Raw genomic sequence first — 27,631 nt, forward strand, 5'->3', positions numbered from 1 at the left:
ACTACACTCTGAAAAGTAATACGCTTTTATTCCATTACATACAGTGCTGGCCAAAAGTATTGGCACCCCTGCAATTCTGTCAGATAATACTCAGTTCCTTCCTGAAAATGATTGCAATCACAAATTCTTTGGTATTATTCTCTTCATTTAATTGGTCTTCAATGAAAAAAACACAAAAAGAATTGTCTTTTAGCCAAATTGGATATAATTCCACACCAAACCTAAAAAAGGGGGGTGGACAAAAGTATTAGCACCCTTTGAAAAATCATGTGATGCTTCTCTAATTCGTGTAATTAACAGCACCTGTAACTTACCTGCGGCACCTAACAGGTGTTGGCAATAACTAAATCACACATGCAGCCAGTTAACATGGATTAAAGTTGACTCAACCTCTGTCCTGTGTCCTTGTGTGTGCCACATTGAGCATGGAGAAAAGAAAGAAGACCAAAGAACTGTCTGAGGACTTGAGAAACCAAATTGTGAGGAAGCATGAGCAATCTCAAGGCTACAAGTCCATCTCCAAAGACCTGAATGTTCCTGTGTCTTCCGTGCGCAGTGTCATCAAGAAGTTTAAAGCCCATGGCACTGTGGCTAACCTCCCTAGATGTGGACGGAAAAGAAAAATTGACGAGAGATTTCAACGTAAGATTGTGCAGATGGTGGATAAAGAACCTCGACTAACATCCAAACAAGTTCAAGCTGCCCTGCAGTCCGAAGGTACAACAGTGTCAACCCGTACTGTCCGTCGACGTCTGAATGAAAAGGGACTGTATGGTAGGATACCCAGGAAGACCCCACTTCTTACCCCGAGACATAAAAAAGCCAGGCTGTAGTTTGCCAAATCTTACCTGACAAAGCCTAAAACGTTTTGGAAGAATGTTCTCTGGTCAGATGAGACAAAAGTAGAGTTTTTTGGGAAAAAGCATCAACATAGAGTGTACAGGAAAAAAAAGAGGCATTCCAAAAAAAGAACACGGTCCCTACAGTCAAACATGGCGGAGGTTCCCTGATGTTTTGGGGTTGCTTTGCTGCCTCTGGCACTGGACTGCTTGACCGTGTGCATGGCATTATGAAGTCTGAAGACTACCAACAAATTTTGCAGCATAATGTAGGGCCCATTGTGAGAAAGCTGGGTCTCCCTCAGAGGTCATGGGTCTTCCAGCAGGACAATGACCCAAAACACACTTCGAAAAGCACTATAAAATGGTTTTAGAGAAAGCACTGGAGACTTCTAAGGTGGCCAGCAATGAGTCCAGACCTAAATCCCATAGAACACCTGTGGAGAGATCTCAAAATGGCAGTTTGGGGAAGGCACCCTTCAAATATCAGGGACCTGGAGCAGTTTGCCAAAGAAGAATGGTCTACAATTCCAGCAGAGCATTGTAAGAAACTCATTGATGGTTACTGGAAGCGGTTGTTCGCAGTGATTTTGGCTAAAGGTTGTGCAACCAAGTATTAGGCTGAGGGTGCCAATATTTTTGTCCGGCCCTTTTTTGGAGTTTTGTGTGAAATGATCAATGATTTGATTTTTGCTTCATTCTCTTTTGTGTTTTTTCATTGAAGACAAATTAAATGAAGATAATCATACCAAAGAATTTGTGATTGCAATCATTTTCAGGAAGAAACTGAGTATTATCTGACAGAATTGCAGGGGTGCCAATACTTTTGGCCAGTACTGTATATACAGTGTCATATATTGCAATCTTAATATAGATGTATACCGATGTATATACCCGATGGAAAGTTCAAACGCAAAGTAATTTAATTTGTGCTTTTATTGACTGTTCTTTTAAGCAATGCTAATAAATAATAAAATAAGGAAATATGATTGAAAGACACTTTTTAGTAATCTTAATGAAACCATACATATTAAAGGATTCATTTATCATAATTTGAAATGAATATATTATACCGTATTAGGGTTTGACTGATTTCTTTGGGAAGATATATTCATTTGTTAGGAGCAAAATGTAAAAACATATTTAAACAAGCTTTTAAACTGATGTCCAAGGAATCTTTTTCTTATTCAAAATAATAGTTTACTTTTGCCTCACATAGAATATTTTATATTCTGTGTGATCTTGACTTGTCCTCTTTTAATCAATTGTTTCTATGTACCAATAATGGGTTTTGGTTTGGTGTACATGCTAAAATAATGTGTAAAATATTTCTAAGAATATAATTTTTTTAGAGTTTTTAGAGTTTAATTCCATTTCTAGGGCACCAAGTTTGCTTCCTTGGCTGATAGCTTGATAAAGCTGCATGAAGAAATGCTTTCAAAACAATTTTTATTTTCTCTTTAGCTAATCCGAAGAGACCTTCAATCATAACCTTTTACTCCCCATGATTGTTGAGAGTTGCCTGGCCATATACTGAAGGACTTTTATAGAACCATCTAGGTTTGCTGCACCGTGAAATATAATCTGTTGTCTGTCACCAATATTTTTCTTGTTTGAGAATAATTAAATTGACAAGTTTTAGAAATTAAAAAGAATATCGAAAATATTAAATCTCACAATCCTATTCTTCAAGGGTTCATGTTGATTAAATGTACGTAGTTTGCAAATAAACAACTAAATACATTATCATATTATGAAATCAAATCATGCTTCTGACTGTGTTTCATTAAAAATGTAATATGATCTGTATCGGTGCATTGTTTAGGCTCTTTGACAGTATAATTTATTGAGTTTACAGTCAATCCATCCTTAGATATTTTATTAAATCTAAAGTTATATTGTTGATATTCTAGGAACTAGTGCATGACTTCAGTGGACGGTACTGAGAAGCAAAAAACCCTAAAGTGGCAATCCCTCTGTCATGCACTGCCTATCAGTCTACCCTCTGCATTACAAAATTTGTCTATTTAGTCCCTAATGTTCACTCAACTTTATGGATAGAATACTGTTTCCAATGTCTATAAAGGTTAATGAACAAAAACTGTCGAGAAACGTTTCAAATGTTGTTTAAACATTTTTCTTCTTTTGTAGATACACACTTGTAGACATTCTGCGTGCCATATTGCTTTCGCTGGAGGCTATGATAGAAGATCCAGAACTCCAGGTGAATGGATTTGTATTGATTATAGACTGGAGCAACTTTACTTTCAAACAAGCCTCAAAATTGACCCCAAGCATGCTGAGACTAGCAATTGAAGGGCTTCAGGTAAGAACACTGTTAAATTCTTTGTTTTACAACATTGCTCACAAAATTCTTTGGTGTATTCAGATTTCAATTCATTATAAACCAGTGATATACAGTACTGTGCAAATGTTTTAGGCATTTGTGGAAAAATACTGCAAATTAATGTTTTCAATAATAAAGGTGCTATTCTTAGCAATTAAACTTCAAAGTGAATGAATAAAAGATAGATCTAAATAAAATAATTATTTGGTGTGACCACTCTTTGCCTTCAAAATAGCTTCAATTCATCTAGTACATTTGCACACAGTTTGAAAGAACTCAGCAGGGAGGTTGTCCCAAACATCTGAGAGAACAAACCACAGATCTTCTGTGGATGTAGATTTACCCAAATCCTTCTCTCACTTTGTGTAAACCCAGACAGACTTGAAGGTGTTTAGATTAGGGCTCTGAGGAGGCCATATCATCACTTCCAGGACTTGCTGTTTTTGCAATGAATATAGTTCTTACTGAAATTGGATGTATGTTTGAGGTTGGTAACCTGCTGCAGAATAAATTTGGAACCAATCAGACATCTCTCTGATGGTATTGCATGATGGATAAGTATCTGCCAATAATTATCAGCATTGAGGACACCATTATTCCTGATGAAATTCCCAAAATTGCAAGCAACATTTACCATTCTTCACTGTCACTGTCACATGTAGACACTCATTATTGTACCGGCCTCTAGCCCTTCGGCAAACAAACTTTTTTACAGCCAAATATTACACATTTTGACTCATATGTTCAGAACACCTGCTAGCATTTTTCTACATCCAAGTTAAAATGATTATTATTATTATTATTATTTTTATATTTTTGTTATTTATATAGTGCCAACATATTCCTCCGCACTTTACAATTTGAGGGAAAATGTACAAATAATACCGCAGTATCACATAATTGTACAATTTAAACAAGAGGAGTGAGGGTCTTGCTCACAAGCTTATCATCTGTAAGGAAATAAGGGGGACACAAAAGTTATAAAGTGCTTGTTGTGCATGGTCCAGCCATCATTATAATAAATAAGGGCACTCAAGTAAAGTTGCATGAACCGTTCATCAGCCAGTATCTGTAAATGTACAGATACAAAGTTCTATTGAGTGCATTGAGTGTGTGGGAACAGATGATACAACGTACCAGGTTCTGAGGAAAATATAGGGAGAACAGGAAACAGATTAGTGAGGTGAAGTGATAAGCCTGATACAATAGGTTGAAAAATATCATTCCCCACTCTCTTGTACTTTCTTCCTCCCTTTCATTCTATGCTTTTTTTGTATAGCTGAGTCACTCTGGCTTTTTTCCATGTTGAAAGTTTGGCTTTTTGGTTGTAATTCTTCCTCAAAGAATTTCTGGCCAGAGTACTTCAAACAGTAGATACAGTTATATGAAAAAGTTTGGGCACCCCTATTAATCTTAAGCTTATTGTTTTATAAAAATTGGTCTTTTTGCAACAACTATTTCAGTTTGATATATGTAATAACTGTTGGACACAGTAATGTTTCTGCCTTGAAATGAGGTTTATTGTACTAACAGAAAATGTGCAATCAGCATTCAAATAAAATTTGACAGGTGCATAAGTATGGGCACCTCACCAGAAAAGTGACATTAATATTTAGTAGATCCTCCTTTTGCAAAAATAACAGCCTCTAGTCACTTCCTGTAGCTTTTAATGAGTTCCTGGATCCTGGATGAAGGTAGTTTTGACCATTCCTCTTTACAAAACAATTCCAGTTCAGTTAAGTTTGATGGTCGCCGAGCATGGACAGCCCTCTTCAAATGATCCCACAGATGTTCAATGATATTCAGGTCTGGGGACTGGGATGGCCATTCCAGAACATTGTAATTGTTCCTCTGCATGAATGCCTGAGTAGATTTGGAGCGGTGTTTTGGATCATTGTCTTGCTGAAAGATCCATCCCCTGCGTAACTTCAACTTTATCACTGATTCTTGAACATTATTGTCAAGAATCTGCTGATACTGAGTGTAATCCATGCGTCCCTCAACTTTAACAAGATTCCCGGTGCCGGCATTGGCCACACAGCCCCAAAGCATGATGGAACCTCCACCAAATTTTACTGTGGGTAGCAAGTGTTTTTCTTGGAATGCTGTGTTTTTTTGCCGCCATGCATAATGCCTTTTTGTATGACCAAACAACTCAATCTTGGTTTCATCAGTCCACAGGACCTTCTTTCAAAAAGAAATTGGCTTCTCCAAATTTGCTTTTGCATACCTCAGCCGACTCTGTTTGTGGCGTGCTTGCAGAAACGGCTTCTTTCGCATCACTCTCCCATACAGCTTCTCCTTGTGCAAAGTGCTTTGTATAGTTGACCGATGCGCAGTGACACCATCTGCAGCAAGTTGATGCTGCAGCTCTCTGGAGGTGGTCTGAGGATTGTCCTTGACTGATCTCACCATTCTTCTTCTCTGCCTTTCTGATGTTTTTCTTGGCCTGCCACTTCTGGCCTTAACAAGAACTGTCCCTGTGTTCTTCCATTCCCTTACTATGTTCCTCACAGTGGAAACTGAATGGTTAAATCTCTGAGACAGCTTTTTGTATCCTTCCCCTGAACAACTAAGTTGAATAATCTTTGTTTTCAGATCATTTGACAGTTGTTTTGAGGAGCCCATGATGCCACTCTTCAGAGGAGATTCAAACAGGAGAACAACTTGCAAGTGGCCACTTTAAGTAGCTTTTCTCATGATTGCATACACCTGGCTCTGAAGTTCAAAGCTCAATGAGGTTACAAAACTAAAAAAAGTGCTTTAGTAAGTCAGTAAAAAGTAGGTAGGAGTATTTAAAACAAGAAAATGATAAGGGTGCCCATACTTATGCACCTGTCAAATTTTGTTTGAATGCAGATTGCACATTTTCTGTTAGTACAATAAACCTCATTTCAAGGCAGAAACATTACTGTGTCCAACAGTTATTACATGTATCAAACTGAAATAGCTCTTGCAAAAACACCCAAACTTTTTCATATAACTGAATGTGTAGTTGGATCCCACTGGTTGGTGCCATTTTTGAGCTCTTAAAGGTGAAACCGAAGAGGTTAATTCCTGCTCTGCTTGGACCAGGAGAATGTTGACAGATGGAATCAAAGACCTGTGAAGATTAAATTCAGTCTATTTGTCAATGCATTTCAAAGTAGCACACTTCTTCCTCAGAACTCTGTAGTTTGTCCTGAGGAAGAAGTGTGCTACTTTGAAACGCGTTGACATAACCGCATTAATCGTCACAGGTCTTTGACTCCATCTATCAACATTCACCCTGTCCAGGCATCGCAGGAATTAACCCATTCGGTTCCACTTTTGGTTGTTCTTCATCCTGTGGGTCTGCAGCAGCCTGTTGTCAGGCGGATATCGCAACAGAGAGTGGTCTCCTCTTTTTCAAGGGTCAAAAGATCGCAGCTTTTGGCTACACGCATGTCTGCATTGGTTGGATCTTCTTTGCTTTCCAGTTATATATGAAGATTTCCCTTGTTCATTGGGTGCAAAGGTTAAACACTCCTGCTTGTCTCTTAAAGCTTTCCATCCTGAGTTATTTAGCTGTTCTAATTTTCTCCACTCCCCTCTGGTGTAAGTATTCACCTCTTAGCTTGGGTAGTTGCCAGTGATAGCGAGCTATATCTTGGAATTGGTATGGAGCTGTAAGCCGTGGAAAGAGAAGTCGTTTAGGAGTTGTCTCTGAGATTGCTGTTTGGAAATTTGCCTGCTGTCTTCCCTTTCCTTATCTCCTTTTTGGTTTCCTCTCCCTTCCTTTCCCTTTATTTACCATGTCATAGTCTGGGTGCGCTTAGAATGATTGCTTTTACTATTGTATTTCCCTTTGTATCTGTATTACAGAACAGGACTAGCATTCTTGCTGCCCCACACACTAGCCAGGGCTGTGCCTAGGGCAAGACAGGAATAGGAATGCGATCGCCGCATGGGGTGAAAGAACCCATCTAGGAATTCTTCATTTACTGCACTGCTGCATGAGAATTTTCTCACGCAGCACTGGTGCAGTAAGAGAGGTCACCGGAGCTCATTAGCTGAAATCCAATCCACTATTCTGTAACATTTGGCCGCTGCGGGTTTCACGCTGCATAAATAACCCGCAGCATTTCCTTATCATGGGCACGTACCCAAACTCACACGCAGCATGTCAATTTCTGCACCGGAGATGCTAGACTCCGTGGCAGGTTTTAACAGATTGAAATGTCATTACATGTGGTGGATCTGACGTGTGGCATTAGGAGTAATGGGATTAGGTAATGGAATTAGGTGTTGCTGACACCTAACCCTAGCTTTAGTAATGAAGAGGTGTCAGTCAGACACCCTCATTACTAAACCTGTAAGTAAAGAGTTAAATAAACACACACTGAGAATAAAACACTTTATTTGAAATAAAACAGACACATTCTTTAATCATTTAAATGAACGAACATACTCACCCCAGGTCCAACGGTAATCCAAGGGTTAAAGCAATGTCCCACATTTCTTTTTTCAAATATCTTTATTTAGCTCCCAAAAGCATTCATTGCTGTACAAAAATTCATCAAAAACGCAACAAAATACGCATCACGCATGTTTTTACCACAGCGATTTTGTTGCCAAGAGATGCAGAAACCTTGCAGAAATTTCTGCAATCAAATACTGAACATGCTCACATAGCCTTAAATTTCCTTTTCAATACAAGTAATTTCATGTCCATGATGCTGTCATCAGGGCTACAAAAATGTTTGGACACACGTAGATCTATTCTTCTTTTCTGTTTTGGTTCTGTCTCCCCCACGTATAGTCCCCCAGTCGGACATTTGGTGCATATAACTAAGTACACTACATTAGATCTAATAGAGCTGAAAGTACCTGGAATCTTGTAGTCATTATGTGAGCTGGGAATCTTTATCTTGTCCATTGTCGTTATAAATGAACAGGTTTTACATTTCTGTTTGGAGAAGACAGAGAGCTTCTGACAATGATATCATACATCATCTAAAGGAAAGAATGCATTTCAAATTAAGGTTACCTGCAAGTAATGAATTTAACCTGATTGGAGATTTGAATGCTGACTGGGCTGTTGACCCTTGTGACAGAAAAGCCACTAGTGGCTATCTACTTCTGCTTTCAGGTGCAGCCCTCAGTTGAACTAGTAGAAAATAATTCTCTGTAACACGTCAATAGAGGGAGAGGCAGCACAAACCAGTCAAGAAGTTATTTGGTTGAGACAGTTGCTGATGGGGTTAGGTCAATAACAAGATATTTGAAGGCACTTGCACAGATAAAAAGAGTTTATTGAAGTAAAGTCACATTTTCTGAGGGATTTTAAAAAACAAGGACTTTCAGTAATGCCCAACTAAGGACATGACTGCTAGTTAGTGATGAGCGAGCATGTTCGCTTCTACTCGGTGTTCGCCCGAGCATCTCACTGTATTTCCGGGGTTGCTCGGCGGGTTTCCTCCCTGCATGTTTGGCGCCCTTTAGAGCGCAAATGAACATGCAGGGATTGCCTGCCACTCACTGTAATGCCGTAGCCATGTTGGTCGTGGCATTACAGTGATTGGCTGGCCGCACAGTATCATCAGATCTATATCAGACCTGGCACCGCCATGCTCGTCACAGTCGCTCCAGAATCAGACAGTGTAGGGAGAGCTGCTGCTGAGCTAGGGAGAGATTTGCTTGTTTCTAGTTAGTGTAGGTATACCAAACTATATTAGAGACAAATATCCATCTCAACAAACAGTCCTTCTGAGGACTAATCCATCTGCAGAGATGTCAGGCAGGCAGTGGATATAGGCAGGCAGGGTATATAGCTGACTGCAGTGCACATAGGACTAAAGGCTCCATTATAGTTCTGTCTGCTGCTGCTGTTAGATATTTCTAGAAATAGGCCCAGGTCTCAGGGGCCAGGAATAATTTTTTTGGGATCTTAATGCTCATTATTTGCTTAAAAAGCAATCCAGAGAACACAGTTTTTCTGCGCCATTTGCTTGTTTGCACTGCAGAATACAGCCAGGTCCTCCATTAAATTTTTTTTTCAGTGTCTCAGCACAGTTTTTGACACTGATTTTCTGTTCAAAATAGTTACCTACAGGCCAGGTATTTAAAACTGCGTTTTCTCCGTCACATGGATCACATATACGTTTTCAGAAAATACTGCCATTTCTGACCTCCATCAAAAATTTGTTTCAGTGTGTCAGTGAAGCAGTTGACACCAGAATGCTGTTCAAAATAGTTACCTACAGGCCAGGTATTTAAAACTGCTTTCTGCTTCACACGGATCACATATACGTTTTCAGAAAATACTGCCATTTCTGGTCTCCATTAAAAAAAAATTTCAGTGTGTCAGCAAAATTTTTGAAACCGGTTTGCTTTTCAAAATAGTTACCTACAGGCTAGGTATTTAAAACTGTGTTTTCTCCGTCACACGGATCACATATACATTTTCAGAAAATACTGCCATTTCTGGCCTACATTAAAAATTTGTTTCAGTGTGTCAGTGAAGCAATTGACACCAGATTGCTGTTCACAATAGTTACCTACAGGCCAGGTATTCAAAACTGTGTTTTCTCCGTCACACGGATCACATATACGTTTTCAGAAAATACTGCCATTTCTGACCTCCATTAAAAATTTGTTGCAGTGTGTCAGTGAAGCAATTGACACCAGATTGCTGTTCAAAATAGTTACCTACAGGCCAGGTATTGAAAACTGTATTTTCTACGTCACACGGATCACATATACATTTTCAGAAAATACTGCCATTTCTGGCCTCCAATATATTTTTTTTTCAGTGTGTCAACAACGTTTTTGACACCGGTTTGCTGTTCAAAATAGTTACCTACAGGCCAGGTATTTAAAACTGTGGTTTGTCCTTCACACAGATCACATATAAGTATGCTTCAAATACAGTCATTTGTTGTGAGCGTGGAAGATATTATCCTCCATTTAAATTGGGCAAGCCACTTGGCAATGGACGGGGAACTGGACGTGATGATGGTGCATGCAGAGGTCAAGGCCGTGGGCAAGCTGATATTGTGCCACAACAAACACCCACATCTTCTTGCTCGACCTTCCTGTCCCAATTAATAGGGGACCGCAGAACAGTTCTATTGAACACAGAGCAGTGTGAAAAGGTTATTGGTTGGATAGCAGATAATGCTTCCAGTCACTTAGCCACCACCACCACCACCACTTTGTCTTCCACACGGTCAAGTCTCAGTAGCTGTGAGTCTGGACCGCATATTCCTCACCCTGAACCTCCTTCCTCCCACCATGCTGAGTGCCCAGAGACAACTGATCCCACCCTTGGACACTCCGAAGATCTGTTCACTAGTACATGTGAGGAATGTGTAAGAAATAGACATTCCTCACATGTGATAAAGCTATCAAACAGTCGCAAATCATGCACACGGGAGTAATTTAAACATATCAACAAGCAGCTGTAACTACTCGGTGCTCCCCCGAGCATACTCGGCGACAGGGTTAACAAAACATACTCGATCATCACTATTGTTCACTTTTCCATTTATAGATTCGGGCCTCTTGCCCGGTCCACTTGAAGCGGGCAAGAGGAGATCGCATGTAGCAATACCCAAATATTTGAGCAGCCACGGTCACACGAAGGAGACGGTGGCAAAGTGTCACAAGAGGTGGACGATAATGAGACACAAGTGCCAGAAAGTTAGGAGGAGGACCAGAGTGCGGAAGTGGAAGATGATATAGTAACTGACCCAACCTGGCAGGAGGACATGCAGAGCGAGGAGAGCAACACACAGGGTGAGGGAGGCAGAGCACCCCAACAGGCAGGAAGAAGCAGTGTGGTGGCAGCAGAAAGAAGGCAGGCATCCGTTTTCCATAACATCAACACGAAGTAAGTTGCCAGTACAACTGTTAGGTCTTCCCGAGTCTGGTTGTTTTTTAAAGACTCTGCCGATAACCCCAAAAAGGTCATTTGCACCACCTGCCAGGCCAGCATCAGCAGGGTGGCAAAACAACCAGCCTGGCCACCACCAGCATGATCAGACACATGGCAGATACGCACCCGACTTTATGGGTTGAACCCCAGGTTCCAGGAACAGTGTCTGCGGGTGGCACCATTGCTTCTTCCGCTGTTGTGCATACAAGCCAATCCCCTGTCCATGGTGCATGCGAAGATGCCTCCTGCCCTGCACCTGTCGTTGCACACTCTCAATTAGCAGCATCAAGAAGCATGTCCATGCCCTTGTCCTAGCGCAGCGTTCAGTTGTCCATACCCCAGTCCTTGGAACACAAGCGCAAATACGCAGCCAACGCCCCAGAGGCCACAGTACTAAATTTCAACATTTCACGACTGCTTGGACTCGAAATGTTGCATTTTAGTCTCGTGGAGACGGAAACATTCCGCATCCTGATGGCGGTGGCCGTCCCTCAGTGCTCTTGTCCCCAGCCGCCACTATTTCTCCCGGTGTGCCATCCCCGCATTACACAAACACGTGTTCCAAAACATTATCCGTGCCCTCAACAACGCAGTTCCTGGGAAAGTCTACCTAGCCACAGACACGTGGACAAGTGCTTGTGGGCTGGGATGGCACATCTTGCTGACAGCACACTGGGTTAACATAGTGGAAGCCGGGACCCAGTCGGAACTTGGGACAGAACACGTCCTCCCGACGCCAAGGATTGCGGGCCCTAGGTCAGTCAAGGTTGATCCCACAGTCTACAGATCCTGCAGCTCATCCTCCTCAGCCTCCTCCTCCTCTTCAGCCTTCATCTCCGAAATGACCACATCAGTCACAAGCTGGAAGCACTGCCGCACTGCCTCGGCCAAGCGGCAACAGGCTGTCCTGAAGCTAATATGCATAGGTGACAAACCGCACAATGCTGAAGAGTTGTGGACAGCTGTGAAAGAGCAGGCAGATTTGTGGCTCACACCCCTGAACCTACAGCCAAGCATGGTCGTGTGTGACAATGAACGGAACCTGGTGACGGTTATGAGTAGAGGCGAGCCCACATACATACCATGCCTGGCCCATGTGCTTAACCTCTTGGTTCAGCGGTTTCTCAAATCCTACCCGGAGCTGCCGGATATGCTTGTTAAAGTATGCCGCCTGTCTGCCCATTTTAGAAAGTGACCTACAGCTTCCGCCGCCCTTGCCGTGTTTCTGCAGCGTTTGCAGCTTCCAGCTCACAGACTGGTATGTGATGTCCCCACGCGTTGGAACTCTACACTGCAGATGTTGGGAAGGATTTTTGAGCAGAAGTGGGCAGTTGTTGAGTACCACATCAACAAGGCCGTCGGTATTCAGTTCAGACTCCACACATAAGACCTCAGGAGTGGACATAGATGTCAGAGATATGTACCATCCTCCATAACTTTGAGGACTCCACCAAGATTTTGAGTGGCGATGCCATAATTAGCGTCACCATCCCGCTTTTGTCTTCTGAAATGCTCTCTGCTCACAATCAGAGACAATGCATTGTAGGCGGAGCACAATGAGATATAGCAAGGAACCATACAGGGTGATTACACACAGCCCAGCCTCAACTGATCCCAATATGAATTGGGTGACAATGAGGAAGAGGAGGAGGAGGAAGAACAGGAGCTAGTTTCATGCACTATAGACGATACTACCTGCACAACTGTCATACCGTCTGTTCAGCGTGGATTGCCAGAGGACAGAAAGGAAGAGGAGGAGGAGAAGAGCATGGTCAGTCATTCTCTTGGTGAGGACACAGAAGTCTTGCCTGTTAGCAGTCTGGCATGCATAGAATCATAGAATGGTAGAGTTGGAAGGGACCTCCTGGGTCATCTGGTCCAACCCCCTGCTCAAAGCAGGATTCACTAGATCATCTCAGACAGATGTCTGTCCAGCCTCTGTTTGAAGACGTCCATTGAAGGGGAACTCACCACCTCTCGTGGCAGCCTGTTCCACTCATTAATCACCCTAACTGTCAAAAAGTTTTTTCTAATATCTAATCTGTGTCTCCTCCCATTTAGTTTCATCCCATTGCTTCTAGTCTTTCCTTGTGCAAATGAGAATAAAGATGATCCTTCTACAATGTGACAGCCCTTGACATATTTGTAGACAGCTATTAAGTCTCCTCTCAGTCTTCTTTTTTGCAAGCTAAACATTCCCAAATCCTGCAACCGTTCCTCATAGGACATGGTTTGCAGACCAGTCACCATTCTGGTCGCTCTTCTCTGAACTTGCTCCAGTTTGTCTATGTCTTTTTTAAAATGTGGTGCCCAAAACTGTACACAGTATTCCAGATGAGGTCTGACCAAAGAGGAGTAAAGACCGATAATGACTTCACGTGATCTAGACTGTATGCTTCTGTTAATACATCCCAGAATTGTATTTGCCTTTTTTGCTGCTGCATCACACTGTTGACTCATGTTCAGTCTATGATCTATTAGTATACCTAAGTCTTTTTCACATGTACTGTTGCTTAGCTCTATTCCTCCCATTCTGTATATGCTTTTTTCATTTTTATTGCCCAGATGTAGTACTTTGCATTTTTCCCTGTTAAAAACCATTCTGTTGGTTGCTGCCCACTGCTCCAGTTTATTTAGGTCTTTTTGAATCCTCTCTCTCTCTTCTCTAGTATTAGCTATCCCTCCTAGCTTTGTGTCATCATCAAATGTAATCAGTTTACCCTCAATTCCTTCATCTAAATCATTGATAAAGATGTTGAACAATACAGGTCCCAGGACGGAGCCCTGTGGTACCCCACTTGAGACATTCATCCAGCTGGATGTAAAGCCATTTACAACCACCCTTTGAGTCCGATCACTAAGCCAGTTATGAATCCACCTAACAGTTGCCTCGTCCATTGCATACTTGGTCATTTTTTCAATAAGGATGGTGTGAGATACTTTGTCAAATGCTTTGCTGAAGTCAAGATATACTATATCTACAGCATTTCCCTGATCCACCCAGTCAGTGATTCTGTCATAGAAGGAAATTAAGTTAGTCTGACATGACTTGTTAGTTACAAACCCATGCTGACTCTGGTTAATCACTTCATTCTTATCCATGTACTTACAAACATGTTGTTTAATAATTTGTTCAAAGATCTTTCCTGGTATAGAAGTCAGACTCATCGGCCTATAGTTCCCTGGGTCCACCTTCTTCCCCTTTTTGAAGATAGGAACAACATTTGCTCTTCTCCAGTCTTCTGGGACTTCTCCTGTTCTCCAAGAATTTTCAAAAATTATGGAGAGTGGTTCTAAAATTTCTTCTACGATCTCCTTCAGTACTCTGGGGTGTAATTCATCTGGACCTGGAGACTTGAACTCATTTATGTTAGCTAAATATTCCCTCACAATCTTTCTGTTTACAGATAACTTGGATTCCTCTATTCCTTTAAAAGGACAGTGAAGATCAGTTGATGTTACATTTTCTTTCTGAGAGAAAACAGATGCAAAATAGGAATTAAAAAATTCGGCCTTCTCAACATCCTCTCTTACCATTTCTCCATTTTCATCCTGTAAAAATCCTATAGCATCTTTGACTTTTCTTTTACTTTTGACATACCCCCAAAATCCTTTTTTATTGCTTTTGACATCTCTTGCAAGCCTTAATTCATTGTCAGCTTTAGCTAACCTAATACGTGCCCTGCAGGATCTGCAGACTGCATTATAATCTTCTTTAGATATGCCTCCCTCTTTCCATTTAATAAACATTTCTTTCTTTCTTTTTAGCATGTGTTTAAGTTCTGTGTTCATCCATCCTGGTTTCCTTAAATGCTTCCCATTCTTCCTACTTTTCGGGATTGTTAACGATTGTGCTTTGAGAATCTCATTTTTAAAAATTTACCATCCTTCCTGGACATTTTTGTCCTTAAGGACATCCAGCCATTGGATCCCTCCTATTCTCTTTCTGAGTCTCTTAAAATCTGCCTTTCTAAAATCTAACCTTGAAGTTTGAGTCTTCACATGTCTTCCTCCTCTAGTTATCCAAAATTCTATCATAGCATGATCGCTGCCTCCTAGGGTCCCAGCCACCTTTACCTCCTCAATCATTTCCTCCCTGTTTATAAGGATTAGATCCAAAGTAGCAGCTCCCCTTGTTTTCTCCCCTACCTTTTGGAAGATAAAGTTGTCAGCAAGAGAGGATAAGAATTTGCTTGACCTGTTAGTTTTACTCGAGAGAGATTCCCAACAAATGTCTGGATAGTTGAAATCTCCCATGACCACTACGTCATATTTTTTTGAGAACTTGGTCATTTGATACATAAAGAGTTCATCCATATCTTCAGCTTGCCCAGGTGGCCTGTAGTAAATGCCTATAATGGTGTCCTTTCCGTTGTTCTCTCCTTGTATTCTTACCCAAACAGTTTCCACAGAACTCCCAGTCTCTGAAGCTTCAATCTCTGTGCAGATATACGCTTTTCTAACATACAATGCAACACCTCCTCCTCGTTTATCAAGTCTGTTTCTTGCAAATAAGTTGTATCCTTTTAGCCTTTTATTCCAATCATGTGTATCGTCCCACCAAGTTTCAGTGATTCCAATGACATCATATTCCTTTTCCTGCATTAGTAGTTCCAATTCTCCTTGTTTGTTGCCCATGCTTTGTGCATTTGTATAAAAACATTTTAGTTTGTGATTGGTTTCTCTTCCTCCCATATTTTTATTATTTAAATTGTTTTGTCTTTGTTCTTCTTTTCCGCTTCCAGTAGCAGAGATCTCAATAGTATTTGTCAGCTGTATGGCTTTTTCTGGCCTTTTGCTTCCCTTCCCACATTGTTCTAGTTTAAAGCTCTTCTGATGAGTGTAGCAAGGCGATTTCCAAATACATGTTTTCCAGTCTTCGTAAGGTGCACCCCATCTCTAGCAAGTAGTCCATCGTATAGGTAATTCATTCCATGATCCAGAAATCCAAATCCTTGTTGACGGCACCATCGACGTAGCCAGTTGTTCACCTGTAGAATCTTATTCCACCTCATTGTTCCATGGCCATCCACTGGGAGGATGGATGAGAAGACCACCTGCGCTCCCAATTCTTTCACTTTCTTGCCTAAGTCTTCAAAGTCACTGCAGATGGTTTCCAGGTCCTTTCTTGCGGTGTCATTTGTCCCCACATGTATTAGCAGGAATGGGTAGTGATCTGTAGGTCTGAAAAGTCTTGATATCCTGTCAGACACATCTTTAATTTTTGCTCCTGGAAGACAGCACATTTCTCTTGAGGTTATGTCTGGTCTGCAGATAGCGGCCTCTGTTCCTTTTAACAGGGAATCCCCCATGACCACCACTCTCCGTTTTTTCTTCACAACATTCTTCTTTCTCCATCCAGGAGGATTCTGAGGGCTTACAAGGTTATTCATTGCTGGAAAAGTCTTATTTTGCTGTATTTCTTCATGGTTCTCCTGCGTGAGAGCCTGGTACTGGTTCCTGAGCAGTATGGGTGCTGACTGCCTCTCGATCCTCCTGCTTCTGTGGGTCACATGCTTCCATTCCTCTGTTTCATCAGATGCAGTTCGAATTTCTTCTCTTTCTGAATCATGAAGAGATAATTCTGCTCTGTCTAAGAACTCTTCACCTTCCTTAATGATTTTCAAGGTAGTTAACCTCTCTTCTAGATTTCGCAACTTTTCCTCCAACAGGGACACAAGCTTGCATTTCTGGCATGTGAAGTTTGGCTTTTCCACTGGCAAGTCTGTGAACATGTAGCAGGATATGCAGCTCACCAAATGGCTCCTGGACTCTTCCATGTTCTTATTGTTAATGTTCTGAAAACAGTGAAAAAAGCTTAAAAAAAAAAGCTTCAAAATGCGCGCGCGCCGTCTACCGATGTCCTCTTTTCAGCTCCAACAGCCAAAATCCAGTGTTCTTTGAGCTCGCGGAGACTCTTCACTTACCCCAAAATGCAGTGGGAATATGCAAATTATCTCCTCAGGACTCCTCCCCTGGTTTACCGATGTCCTCTTTTCAGCTCCAACAGCCAAAATCCAGTGTTCTTTGAGCTCGCGGAGACTCTTCACTTACCCCAAAATGCAGTGGGAATATGCAAATTATCTCCTCAGGACTCCTCCCCTGGTTTACCGATGTCCTCTTTTCAGCTCCAACAGCCAAAATCCAGTGTTCTTTGAGCTCGCGGAGACTCTTCACTTACCCCAAAATGCAGTGGGAATATGCAAATTATCTCCTCAGGACTCCTCCCCTGGTTTACCGATGTCCTCTTTTCAGCTCCAACAGCCAAAATCCAGTGTTCTTTGAGCTCGCGGAGATTCTTCACTTACCCCAAAATGCAGTGGGAATATGCAAATTATCTCCTCAGGACTCCTCCCCTGGTTTACCGATGTCCTCTTTTCAGCTCCAACAGCCAAAATCCAGTGTTCTTTGAGCTCGCGGAGACTCTTCACTTACCCCAAAATGCAGTGGGAATATGCAAATTATCTCCTCAGGACTCCTCCCCTGGTTTACCGATGTCCTCTTTTCAGCTCCAACAGCCAAAATCCAGTGTTCTTTGAGCTCGCGGAGACTCTTTACTTACCCCAAAATGCATTGGGAATATGCAAATTATCTCCTCAGGACTCATCCCCTGGTTTACCGATGTCCTCTTTTCAGCTCCGACAGCCAAAATCCAGTGTTCTTTGAGCTCGCGGAGACTCTTCACTTACCCCAAAATGCAGTGGGAATATGCAAATTATCTCCTCAGGACTCCTCCCCTGGTTTACCGATGTCCTCTTTTCAGCTCCAACAGCCAAAATCCAGTGTTCTTTGAGCTCGCGGAGACTCTTCACTTACCCCAAAATGCAGTGGGAATATGCAAATTATCTCCTCAGGACTCCTCCCCTGGTTTACCGATGTCCTCTTTTCAGCTCCAACAGCCAAAATCCAGTGTTCTTTGAGCTCGCGGAGACTCTTCACTTACCCCAAAATGCAGTGGGAATATGCAAATTATCTCCTCAGGACTCCTCCCCTGGTTTACCGATGTCCTCTTTTCAGCTCCAACAGCCAAAATCCAGTGTTCTTTGAGCTCGCGGAGACTCTTCACTTACCCCAAAATGCAGTGGGAATATGCAAATTATCTCCTCAGGACTCCTCCCCTGGTTTACCGATGTCCTCTTTTCAGCTCCAACAGCCAAAATCCAGTGTTCTTTGTGCTCGCGGAGACTCTTCACTTACCCCAAAATGCAGTGGGAATATGCAAATTATCTCCTCAGGACTCCTCCCATGGCTGAGTTTATGTTACTCTGCCTTTCCCATGACTCTCGTGCTCTCAAAATTTTAGGTGACAGTCATTACTGGTTGGTGACACTTCTAGACCCACGCTACAAGGAGAAATTATATCTCTTATTCCTGAGGCGGACAGGTCTACAAAAATGGGGCAGTACCAGAAGGCCCTTGTTGCGGAATTATTAAAAAAATTTCCATCTGAAAACGCTGGCGGCAGAGGTCACAGTTCATTGGACAACTAAGGAGTACAGGCGACAGAGGCACAAATGCAATCCAGCAGAGGCAGGGGAACACCGTCAAATTTTTGAGAGTTTTCTCAGACCCTCCAATCGCACAGGCCCTGAGAAGCAGGGTACTCTCACAAGGAGTGCAAAGTTTGGGAAGATGCTGAGAGAGTACCTTGCTGACCGTACCAATGTCCTCCGTGATTCCTCTGTGCCTTATAATTATTGGGTATCCAAGCTGGATACGTGGAATGAACTGGCTCTCTACGCCTTGGAGGTTCTGGCCTGCCCTGCCTCTAGCGTTTTATCAGAGTGGGTCTTTAGTGCCGCCAGTGGAATTATAACTGATAAGCGCATCCGCCTGTCAACTGAAAATGCTGACAGGCTGACTCTTATAAAAATGAACAAGGGCTGGATTGGGCCAGACTTCTCAACACCACCGAATGATAGCAGCGTAACATAAACTCAAATCCAGTGTCTTTTTTTGGGAGGTGTTTTCCCATGCACCTCTTCACACCCACACATGGGTATACGCTTCCTGATTTTGGCTATTTGCTCTTGTCCTCCTCCTCGTCCTCATCCTCATCCTCCACCACCATATCACCAGGGTGACCGTGGTCCGTGATGCAACACCCCCATAATTTTTTTGAAGGGTGTTTATGATGCCCGGAAAAATAAAATTGTATACAGTATGTTCATGTGTACCCCCCCCAGGGGTAAATGTTTGTCAGCCCATACACTCAGTGCATGGGCATTACAAGTATAGGAGACCCGCTCCTTTCTAATGGGAACATTTTTTTATGAGAACCTCTAAGTCTCTTCCAAGGGGCATTGGATTGCATCCAAATTTTTGGCAACCCTTGCATTCACTGCATAGGTCAACACTATGGGAGACCCACTACCTAATAATGGGAATTTGTCATTACTGTGGCACTGCTCTATGTGTCTTTAAATTGCTAGTGAGTTTTTTCCTAAATTTGGTCAGCCGTTGGACTCACTGCATGCCCTATAACTGTATTGCAGACCCTCTCCTTTCTAATGGGAACATGTCGTTACTGTGGCCCTGCTCTTGTCAAGCACTTTTCCAAGTGATGCTCAAAATCACTTGGAAAAGTACCTGAAAAAACGCATGAGAAAACACATGTAAAAACGCTGAAAAAACGCTTCTCTCTGGCAGAAAAAACGCATGTAAATCTGCATGCGTTTTTTTCTGCCAGAGAAAGGCAAAAATGCTCTGCATCAAATCTGCTATGTGGGCACATAGCCTTACTGTGGCCCTGCTCTATGTGTCTTTAAATTCTTAGTGGGGTTTTTCCTAAATTTGGTCAGCCGTTGGACTCACTGCATACCCTATAACTGTATAGCAGACTCTCTCCTTTCTAATGGGAATTTGTCGTTACTGTGGCCCTGCTCTATGTGTCTTGAAATTTCTAGTGGGGTTTTTCCTAAATTTGGTCAGCCGTTGGACTCACTGCATACCCTATAACTGTATAGCAGACTCTTTCCTTTCTAATGGGAACATGTCATACTTGTTACTTTGGCCCTTCTCTATGTGTCTTTAAATTCTTAGTGGGGTTTTTCCTAAATTTGGTCAGCCGTTGGACTCACTGCATACCCTATAATTGTGTAGCAGACTTTCTCCTTTCTAATGGGAAATTGTCGTTACTGTGGCCCTGCTCTATGTGTCTTTAAATTCCTAGTGGGGTTTTTCCTAAATTTGGTCAGCCGTTGGACTCACTGCATACCCTATAACTGTATAGCAGACTCTTTCCTTTCCAATGGGAACATGTCGTACTTGTTACTTTGGCCCTGCTCTATGTGTCTTTAAATTCTTAGTGGGGTTTTTCCTAAATTTGGTCAGCTGTTGGTTTCACTGCATACCCTATAACTGTATAGCAGACTCTCTCCTTTCTAATGGGAACATGTCGTACTTGTTACTGTGGCCCTTCTCTTTGTGTCTTTAAATTCTTTGTGGGGTTTTTCCTAAATTTCGTCAGGCGTTGGACTCACTGCATACCCTATAACTGTATTGAGGACTCTCTCCTTTCTAATGGGAATTTGTCATTACTGTGACCCTGCTCTATGTGTCTTTCAATTGTTAGTGGAGTTTTTCCTAAAATTTGTCAGCCATTGGACTCACTGCATACCATATAACTGTATAAAAAACCTTCTCCTTTCTAATGGGAACATATCATACTTGTTACTGTGGCCCTGCTCTTTGTGTCTTTAAATTCTTAGTGGGGTTTTTCCTAAATTTGGTAAGCCGTTGGACTCACTGCATACCCTATAACTGTACAGCAGACTCTCTCCTTTCTAATGGGAAATTGTCGTTACTGTGGCCCTGCTCTATGTGTCTTTAAATTCTTAGTGGAGTTTTTCCTAAATTTGGTCAGCCGTTGGACTCACTGCATACCCTATAATTGTATAGCAGACTCTTTCCTTTCTAATGGGAAATTGTCATTACTGTGGCCCTTTTCTATGTGTCTTTAAATTCTTAGTGGGGTTTTTCCTAAATTTGGTCAGCCGTTGGACTCACTGCATACCCTATAACTGTATAGCAGACTCTCTCCTTTCTAATGGAAATTTGTCATTACTGTGGCCCTGCTCTTTGTGTCTTTAAATTGTTAGTGGGGTTTTTCATAAATTTGGTCAGCCGTTGGACTCACTGCATACCCTATAACTGTATAGCAGACTCTCTTCTTTCTAATGGGAATTTGTCGTTACTGTGGCCCTGCTCTATGTGTCTTTAAATTCTTAGGGTTTTTTTTCCTAAAATTAGTCAGCCGTTAGACTCATTTCATACCCTATAACTGTATAAAAGACCCTCTCCTTTCTAATGGGAACATGTCCTTGTTACTGTGGCCCTGCTCTTTGTGTCTTTAAATTCTTAGTGGGGTTTTTTCTAAATTTGGTCAGCCGTTGGTCTCACTGCATACCCTATAATTGTGTAGCAGACTTTCTCCTTTCTAATGGGAAATTGTCGTTACTGTGGCCCTGCTCTATGTGTCTTTAAATTCTTAGTGGGGTTTTTGGTCAGCCGTTGGATTCACTGCATACTCTATATCTGTATAGCTGACCCTCTCCTTTCTAATAGGAACATGTCATACTCGTTACTGTGGCCCTGCTCTATGTGTCTTTAAAATGTTAGTGGGGGTTTTCCCAAATTTTGGCAGCTCTTGCAGTCACAGCATGGGCATTACCACTATAGGAGTCCCGTTCCTTTATAATGGGAACATTTTTTTTACTGAGATCCTCCTCTATGTCTCTTCAAAGGGGTATTGGGTTGCGTCCGAATTTTTGGCAGCCCTTGCAGTCACTGCATATGCAATAACAGTATAGGAGACCCACTTGTTAATAATGGGAACAACAAAGCATAGCCGGCTAATGGCTCTTTAACAATAGCGAGGGCCGACTGCTGGCCTTTTAAGAATAGTAAGGGCCACCTGATGATCCTATAAAAATAGGCTTTATGAATTTCAGAGTCCCACCATCTTAAATGAAACAGGATGTGTCTGATGATGTGTCACACACTACATTGCCAGATAAGGTTGTAAAATGTTAAAATGACATTTCCCAGTGAATGCATTTGTCTTAAAAAATAACGTAAAAAAGCCTCAAAACAATATGATCTTTCTTTAGTATAAAAAACAGCGTCACCAATTTGACCTCAATGTAATCACATTGTTCAGCTCTTGCCCCTCCTCCTTCATTTCTGAAATGACCACATCAGTCACAAGCTGACAGCACTGCAGCACTGTCTTGGCTAAGCGGCAACAGGCTGTGCTGAAGATAACATGCTTAATGCTTAGGTGACAAACCTTACAGCACTGCAGAGTTGTTGAAATCTGTAACACAGCAGCCTGAGCTGTGGCTCTCACTGCTGAACATACAGCCTGGCATGGTCATGGGGTACAATGGGCAGAACCTGGTGACGGAGAAATGACAGCCGGAGTAGATACGGTTTCCCTCTATGTCCGTCCTTTCACCGAGCTAAAGAATATGGCTGTGGTGAAATACAACTCCCACTGAGAAGCTGTTTCAGATTGAAAAACATTGTACCCACCAGAGGATTTGATTCTGAGGGCTCACCTTTCTCCCCTTCTCAAGAGCCCCATAGCAGCTGCAAAGTTAGCCCTATCATGAACTCTCCTGAGGTAGAAGCCAGGGCACACCAGAGGATTCTCTGGTGGGACCGTCCAAACCTGCCGAGAAGCAGCCCTGGCTAAGAAAAGTGTGTGGGAAGGTTCCCGGACACTCTATGGCTGCTTTTTTACTGAGGTGGAAACACACGCAAACACGGGAGAACATACAAAGTCCTTGCAGATGTTGTCCTTGCTGGGATTTGAACCCAGCATCCCAACGCTGCAAGGCTTTAGTGCTAACCACTGATCCAATGTGCTGCCGTTCACCCTCTCATATCTAACAGGCTTGAGAAACTTGCACCTACTGCCACTCTATCTTAATCTCCTTTGTGAGAAACGAATGTATTTGGGCAGCCACTCAGTCTACCAAATAAAATTCCTGAGAAGGAAATTGGGGATGGCTTCGCTACTGGTACTGGGGGCAGTGCTAATACCATGGCGTTGTACCATAGTTTACTGGAAATATTCCAGGCTGGTAGGAGGCAAGCAAATTCCAACAGAAAAGTACCAGCAGTAATGTTCAGGGACCCGCACTTGTAGAAGGAAGAGACACCGGGAGAAATAGTGACGACTGGGGACCGAGTATGGACACGAGGTATGAAGTTGTGAAAAGCTTCTGCCTCCACGAGCCTTAAAGGCCGCATTTCAAGTGGAAGCAGCTGACCGGAAATCTGGCCGTTTAGTACTGCGGCCTGTGGGTGGGTGGCTGGCTTCATACTTGCGCGTTCATTCCAAATAACAGAAAACTAAGCAGATGGTGGTCTCTATCATCATCATGGCCTCACCTCGGCACTATGAACTATACTGAAGGAGAAGCCAGGGCCCATTGGAGGAGTATCCGGTTTTCTGGTGGTTCCGTCCATCCCTGCCGAGAAACAGCCCTGGCTAAGAGAAGTGTGGGGGAAGGTTCCCGGACACTCTATGGCTGCTTTTTTAATGTGGATCAGACGTGCTTATGCATGTTATTTCTCAAACCGCATTGCAGATCAGGCCATTGCCCAACTCTCTAGTCATGAAATTAAATGCGCAAAGAAAGATGTTTGTGTGTCAAAGCAACACCAACAAGTGTGAGCTGATGTTGGACGGGCTGCCAGTGCTTCTGCAACAAGCTGCATTAGAGGACTTCCTGGGAGAAATGACACCCAGAGTAGATACGGTTTCCCTCTATGCCAGTCCTTTCACCGAGCTAAAGAATATAGCTGTTGTGAAATACAACTCTCAGGAAAAAAAAGCTGTGGTCTGGCTCCGTACCATCACTGGTCAAATTCACCTGTCCACGTGTTTGTGTTTAGACGATCCTTCCCAGTAAGTGCACTGGGGATGGCACCCATGCTTGTGGAAAGCGGATACGATACCAGGAAAAATAGTGGCGGCTGGGGACCGAGTATGGACACCCGGCGGCCGCCGTCATGAGGTTATGAAAAGCTTCCGCCTCCACGAGCCTAAAAGGCCACATTTCAAGTGAAAGCAGCTTTAGAGGACTTACTGAGAGAAATAACAGCTGGGTAGATATGGTTTCCCAAGTCCTTTCACCAAGCTAAAGAATATAGTTGTGGTGAAATACAATTCAGCAAAAAAAGCTGTGGACTGGCTCCGTACCATCCCTGGCCACATTCACCTGTCCACATGTTTGTGGTTAGGCGGTCCTTCCCAGTAAGTGCGCAGGGGAGGGCACGGGTAATGTTGTGGGACCCGTGCTTGTGGAAGGCGGAGATGACACCGGGACAAATAGTGGCAGCTGGGGACCAAGTATGGATGCCTGGTCGCCTCCGCCATAAGATTGTGGACAGCTTCTGCCTCCACGAGCCTAAAAGGCCACATTTCAAGTGCAAAATTTGGCAGTATAGTATTGCAGCCTGTGGGTGGGTGGGTGGCTGGTTGCATACTTGCGCTTGCATTCCAAGGAATAGGGTAGGGACAGGTGAACCCTGCACTGGGTCAAGGACGTTGACGGTGATTATTGCAAGTCTGAAACGACAGGTGCATGGCGGGAGACATCTTCGCATGCGCCAAGGATCACTTATGATGGGCACACTTTTAGTCAGTGACCTGGGAGTCAGAGATGCTTCCAGAGGTCTTCCCCATGCTGTTCCCATGTCTTTTCAGCACTGTATGCATATGTCTGATGATGTGTCACACACCACATGGCCAGATAAGGTTGTAAAATGTTAAAATGACATTTTCCAGTGAATGCATTTGTCTTGGCTGAAAGCAATGCAAAAGTGCAAAAACGCATCAAAAATGCTACGTTTGAACATAGCCCAAAGTGTGGAGGAGTATTTTTGTTTTTGGTTATTTATTTTGCCTTATATACAATGTTCCTTCACATATTTCCCAGGAAAATCCATTTTGGTTTTGTTTTTGTATGATTTATTGTGAGTCCGTAAAAGTGCCGTAATACTCTGACAATGTTGTTGACAGAAGTGACCTGGGAGTCAGAAATGCTTCCAGGGGTCTTCCCCATGCTGTTCCCATGTCATTTGAGCACTGTTCCCATCGATTTGGGCAATTTTTAGGCCCTCTGCAGACCGCTTGGGGGAGCCAAATGAAAAATGCTCGAGTTTCCCATAGACTTACATTGGGCTCGTTGCTCGGGTCGAGCACCCGAGTATTCCAATTTGCTCGACCCGAGCATTTTAGTGCTCGCTCATCACTACTGCTAGTATTTTTATAAAACCCTTGACTCAGGAAGAATAAAATTTCAGTCTGACAAGCTAGGCCTAATGGACTGAGCCTTAGCAGATAATAAGAGGTGCTGGAATAGTATCAACAGCTGCAGCTATCCTGGAAGGCATGCAGATGGTAATGTGAGAACTTTTGGAGTTTGTTAGCATATGCAGTTCCCCTAGACTATCTTAAATGACTTCACAATTTCATTTGTGTCAGTTCTTTTCCTGTAATCTTTGACGCTGTAATATTAGAGATAATAGTAGCTGTATGTCTCAAACAGTATTCTCTCGCTGTTTCTGGGTGCTGAAATAATTCTGCTGAAAGCTGAAATCTGCAACATGATTCTCTACCCAATGACACTTTTCCTGAGGGGATATATTTTTTTTAATAACTTTACCTACAAGTACATCATCACTGTCGTATCTCTATGAGGCATATCCTGTTGCATCACAGAAATACTAAAATGGCTTTAGTCACTTTCTACATAACCTTGCTGTACCAAACCTAACTTCAAGTACATAATATTACCTAGTGTAAGGCAGCGGTGTATACACCGTGCAGTAACTGAGGCAGTGTCCCAAGTAAGTCCAACATAAGCAGCTTTTATTCAGCAGAACTTACAGGTAAACTGAAAGTCCTCCGGTTTGCAGCCGGGTTAACACAAGTCCATAACAACGTTTGTCGGGTGCAATGACCGCGCCATGCCGCTCCGAGCCTTACGGGTGCAGAGCCTCCCAGGCATGGGTTCAGGTGCTCACAGGCCCGCCGAGCTTTCCTGCTATGCTCCTAGCAGGTCCCAACACTGAACAACACTAATTCTTAATGCAGGGTTTTTAAAGAACATGTGGCAAGAGCCACTGGAAAACCCAGGTTGGAGGGAGGAGGCCGCCTCACTCCCTTCCTGTAGCCTCCTCCAAGAAATGAAGGCCCTGCCGGGTTTTACTAATCTGCCTTAGCCAGATAGCCTGACCAGGTCAATGTTCACCTTCATTCCTGCACTGCAGCCGCAGGTGTGTCTGTGACTGCCATGCACTCCAATGAATTTAACAGGTCTCTGTACACATTCTGGGGATATATAATGTCCCTCGTATACGATCCCAGTCACTGCCTCACTTATCCCCCTTCCTCGGTTCAAACTTGTGGGCTTGAACATTTGTCACCATACAGGGTGTCCGGGACAGGGCATCCGCGTTTGCCTGTGACTTCTACAGAGAGACTGAAATTTTGCAGTGACAGAAACCACCTGGTGACTCGCGCATTCCTCGATGACTCCTAACTGGAGCATTTGTTTTACCTCAGCCGTGCTGGCTTGCCTCCGGGCTTCGGGTACCCGGTACGGTCTCATTCGTACCCTTACTCCAGGTTCGGTGACAATGTCATGTTGGAGAACCGCAGTCCTATCTGGTAGCTCTGAGAACACGTTGGTATTCCGCTGCACCAGCAAGCGAGCCTCCCGTCGCTGCTGTTTAGTAAGAGCATCACTTATCCTGACCTCTACCCCAGACGCACCCCTGGCTGAGGGTGCACGTACTACCACCCGATCGCCCTTGTTAAAAGACCTGACCGTGGCTCTTTTATTATATGTGCGCCTCTGTGCTGCCTGGGCATCTAACAGATGTTTTTTCACGATGGGCATGATCGCCGCGATCCGGTCCTGCATAGTAGCCATGTGTTCAATTATACTCCTATGTGGAGTCGGCTCTCGTCGCCACGTCTTTTTGGCCACGTCCAACAGACCCCTAGAGTGTCTGCTGTACAATAACTAAAAGGGAGAGAACCCTGCGGAAGTCTGGGGCACGGACGGCGAACATCAAATAGGGTAGTAACATGTCTCAATCCCTTCCGTCCTTAGAAACCACCTTTTTTAACATGGACTTGAGGGTTTTATTGAACCGTACTACAAGCCCGTCGGCTTGAAGGTCGTACATCGAGGTGCGCAATTGTTTTAGTTTTAGCAGTTTACACAGTTCTCTCGTCACCTTGGACATAAAAGGGGTCCCTTGATCCATCAGGATCTCCTTAGGTAGTCCAAGGCGACAGAACATGGCAAACAGCTCCCGTGCAATCAGTTTCGCCGAGGTGTGGCGTAGCGGTATAGCCTCCGGGTACCGGATGGCACAGTCAATGACCACAAGTATATGTTGGTGGCCAAGAGCGGATTTTACAATGGGCCCTACCAAGTCTATTGCAATCCGTTCAAAAGGTACCTCTATCACTGGCGGAGGTACCAATGAGCTACGGAAGCTTGCGGTGGGTGTGGTCAG

At 43.2% G+C, this 27,631-nt stretch overlaps 1 protein-coding gene across 1 annotated transcript in view; it reads left to right on the forward strand.

Annotated features, from left to right (window-relative positions):
- Positions 1 to 27,631, forward strand: part of CLVS2 (clavesin 2) — a 106,173-nt gene that overhangs the window by 54,355 nt on the left and 24,187 nt on the right. The window contains exon 2 of the mRNA XM_073675954.1: positions 2,991 to 3,165. Within this exon, the coding sequence (XP_073532055.1) occupies positions 2,991 to 3,165 (175 nt within the window). The remainder of the gene's footprint in view (positions 1 to 2,990; positions 3,166 to 27,631) is intronic.

Source organism: Phyllobates terribilis, unplaced genomic scaffold (assembly GCF_046119375.1).
Source record: "Phyllobates terribilis strain yellow unplaced genomic scaffold, ASM4611937v1 Scaffold_3__8_contigs__length_932513732, whole genome shotgun sequence".
NCBI classification, from domain to species: Eukaryota; Metazoa; Chordata; class Amphibia; order Anura; family Dendrobatidae; genus Phyllobates; species Phyllobates terribilis.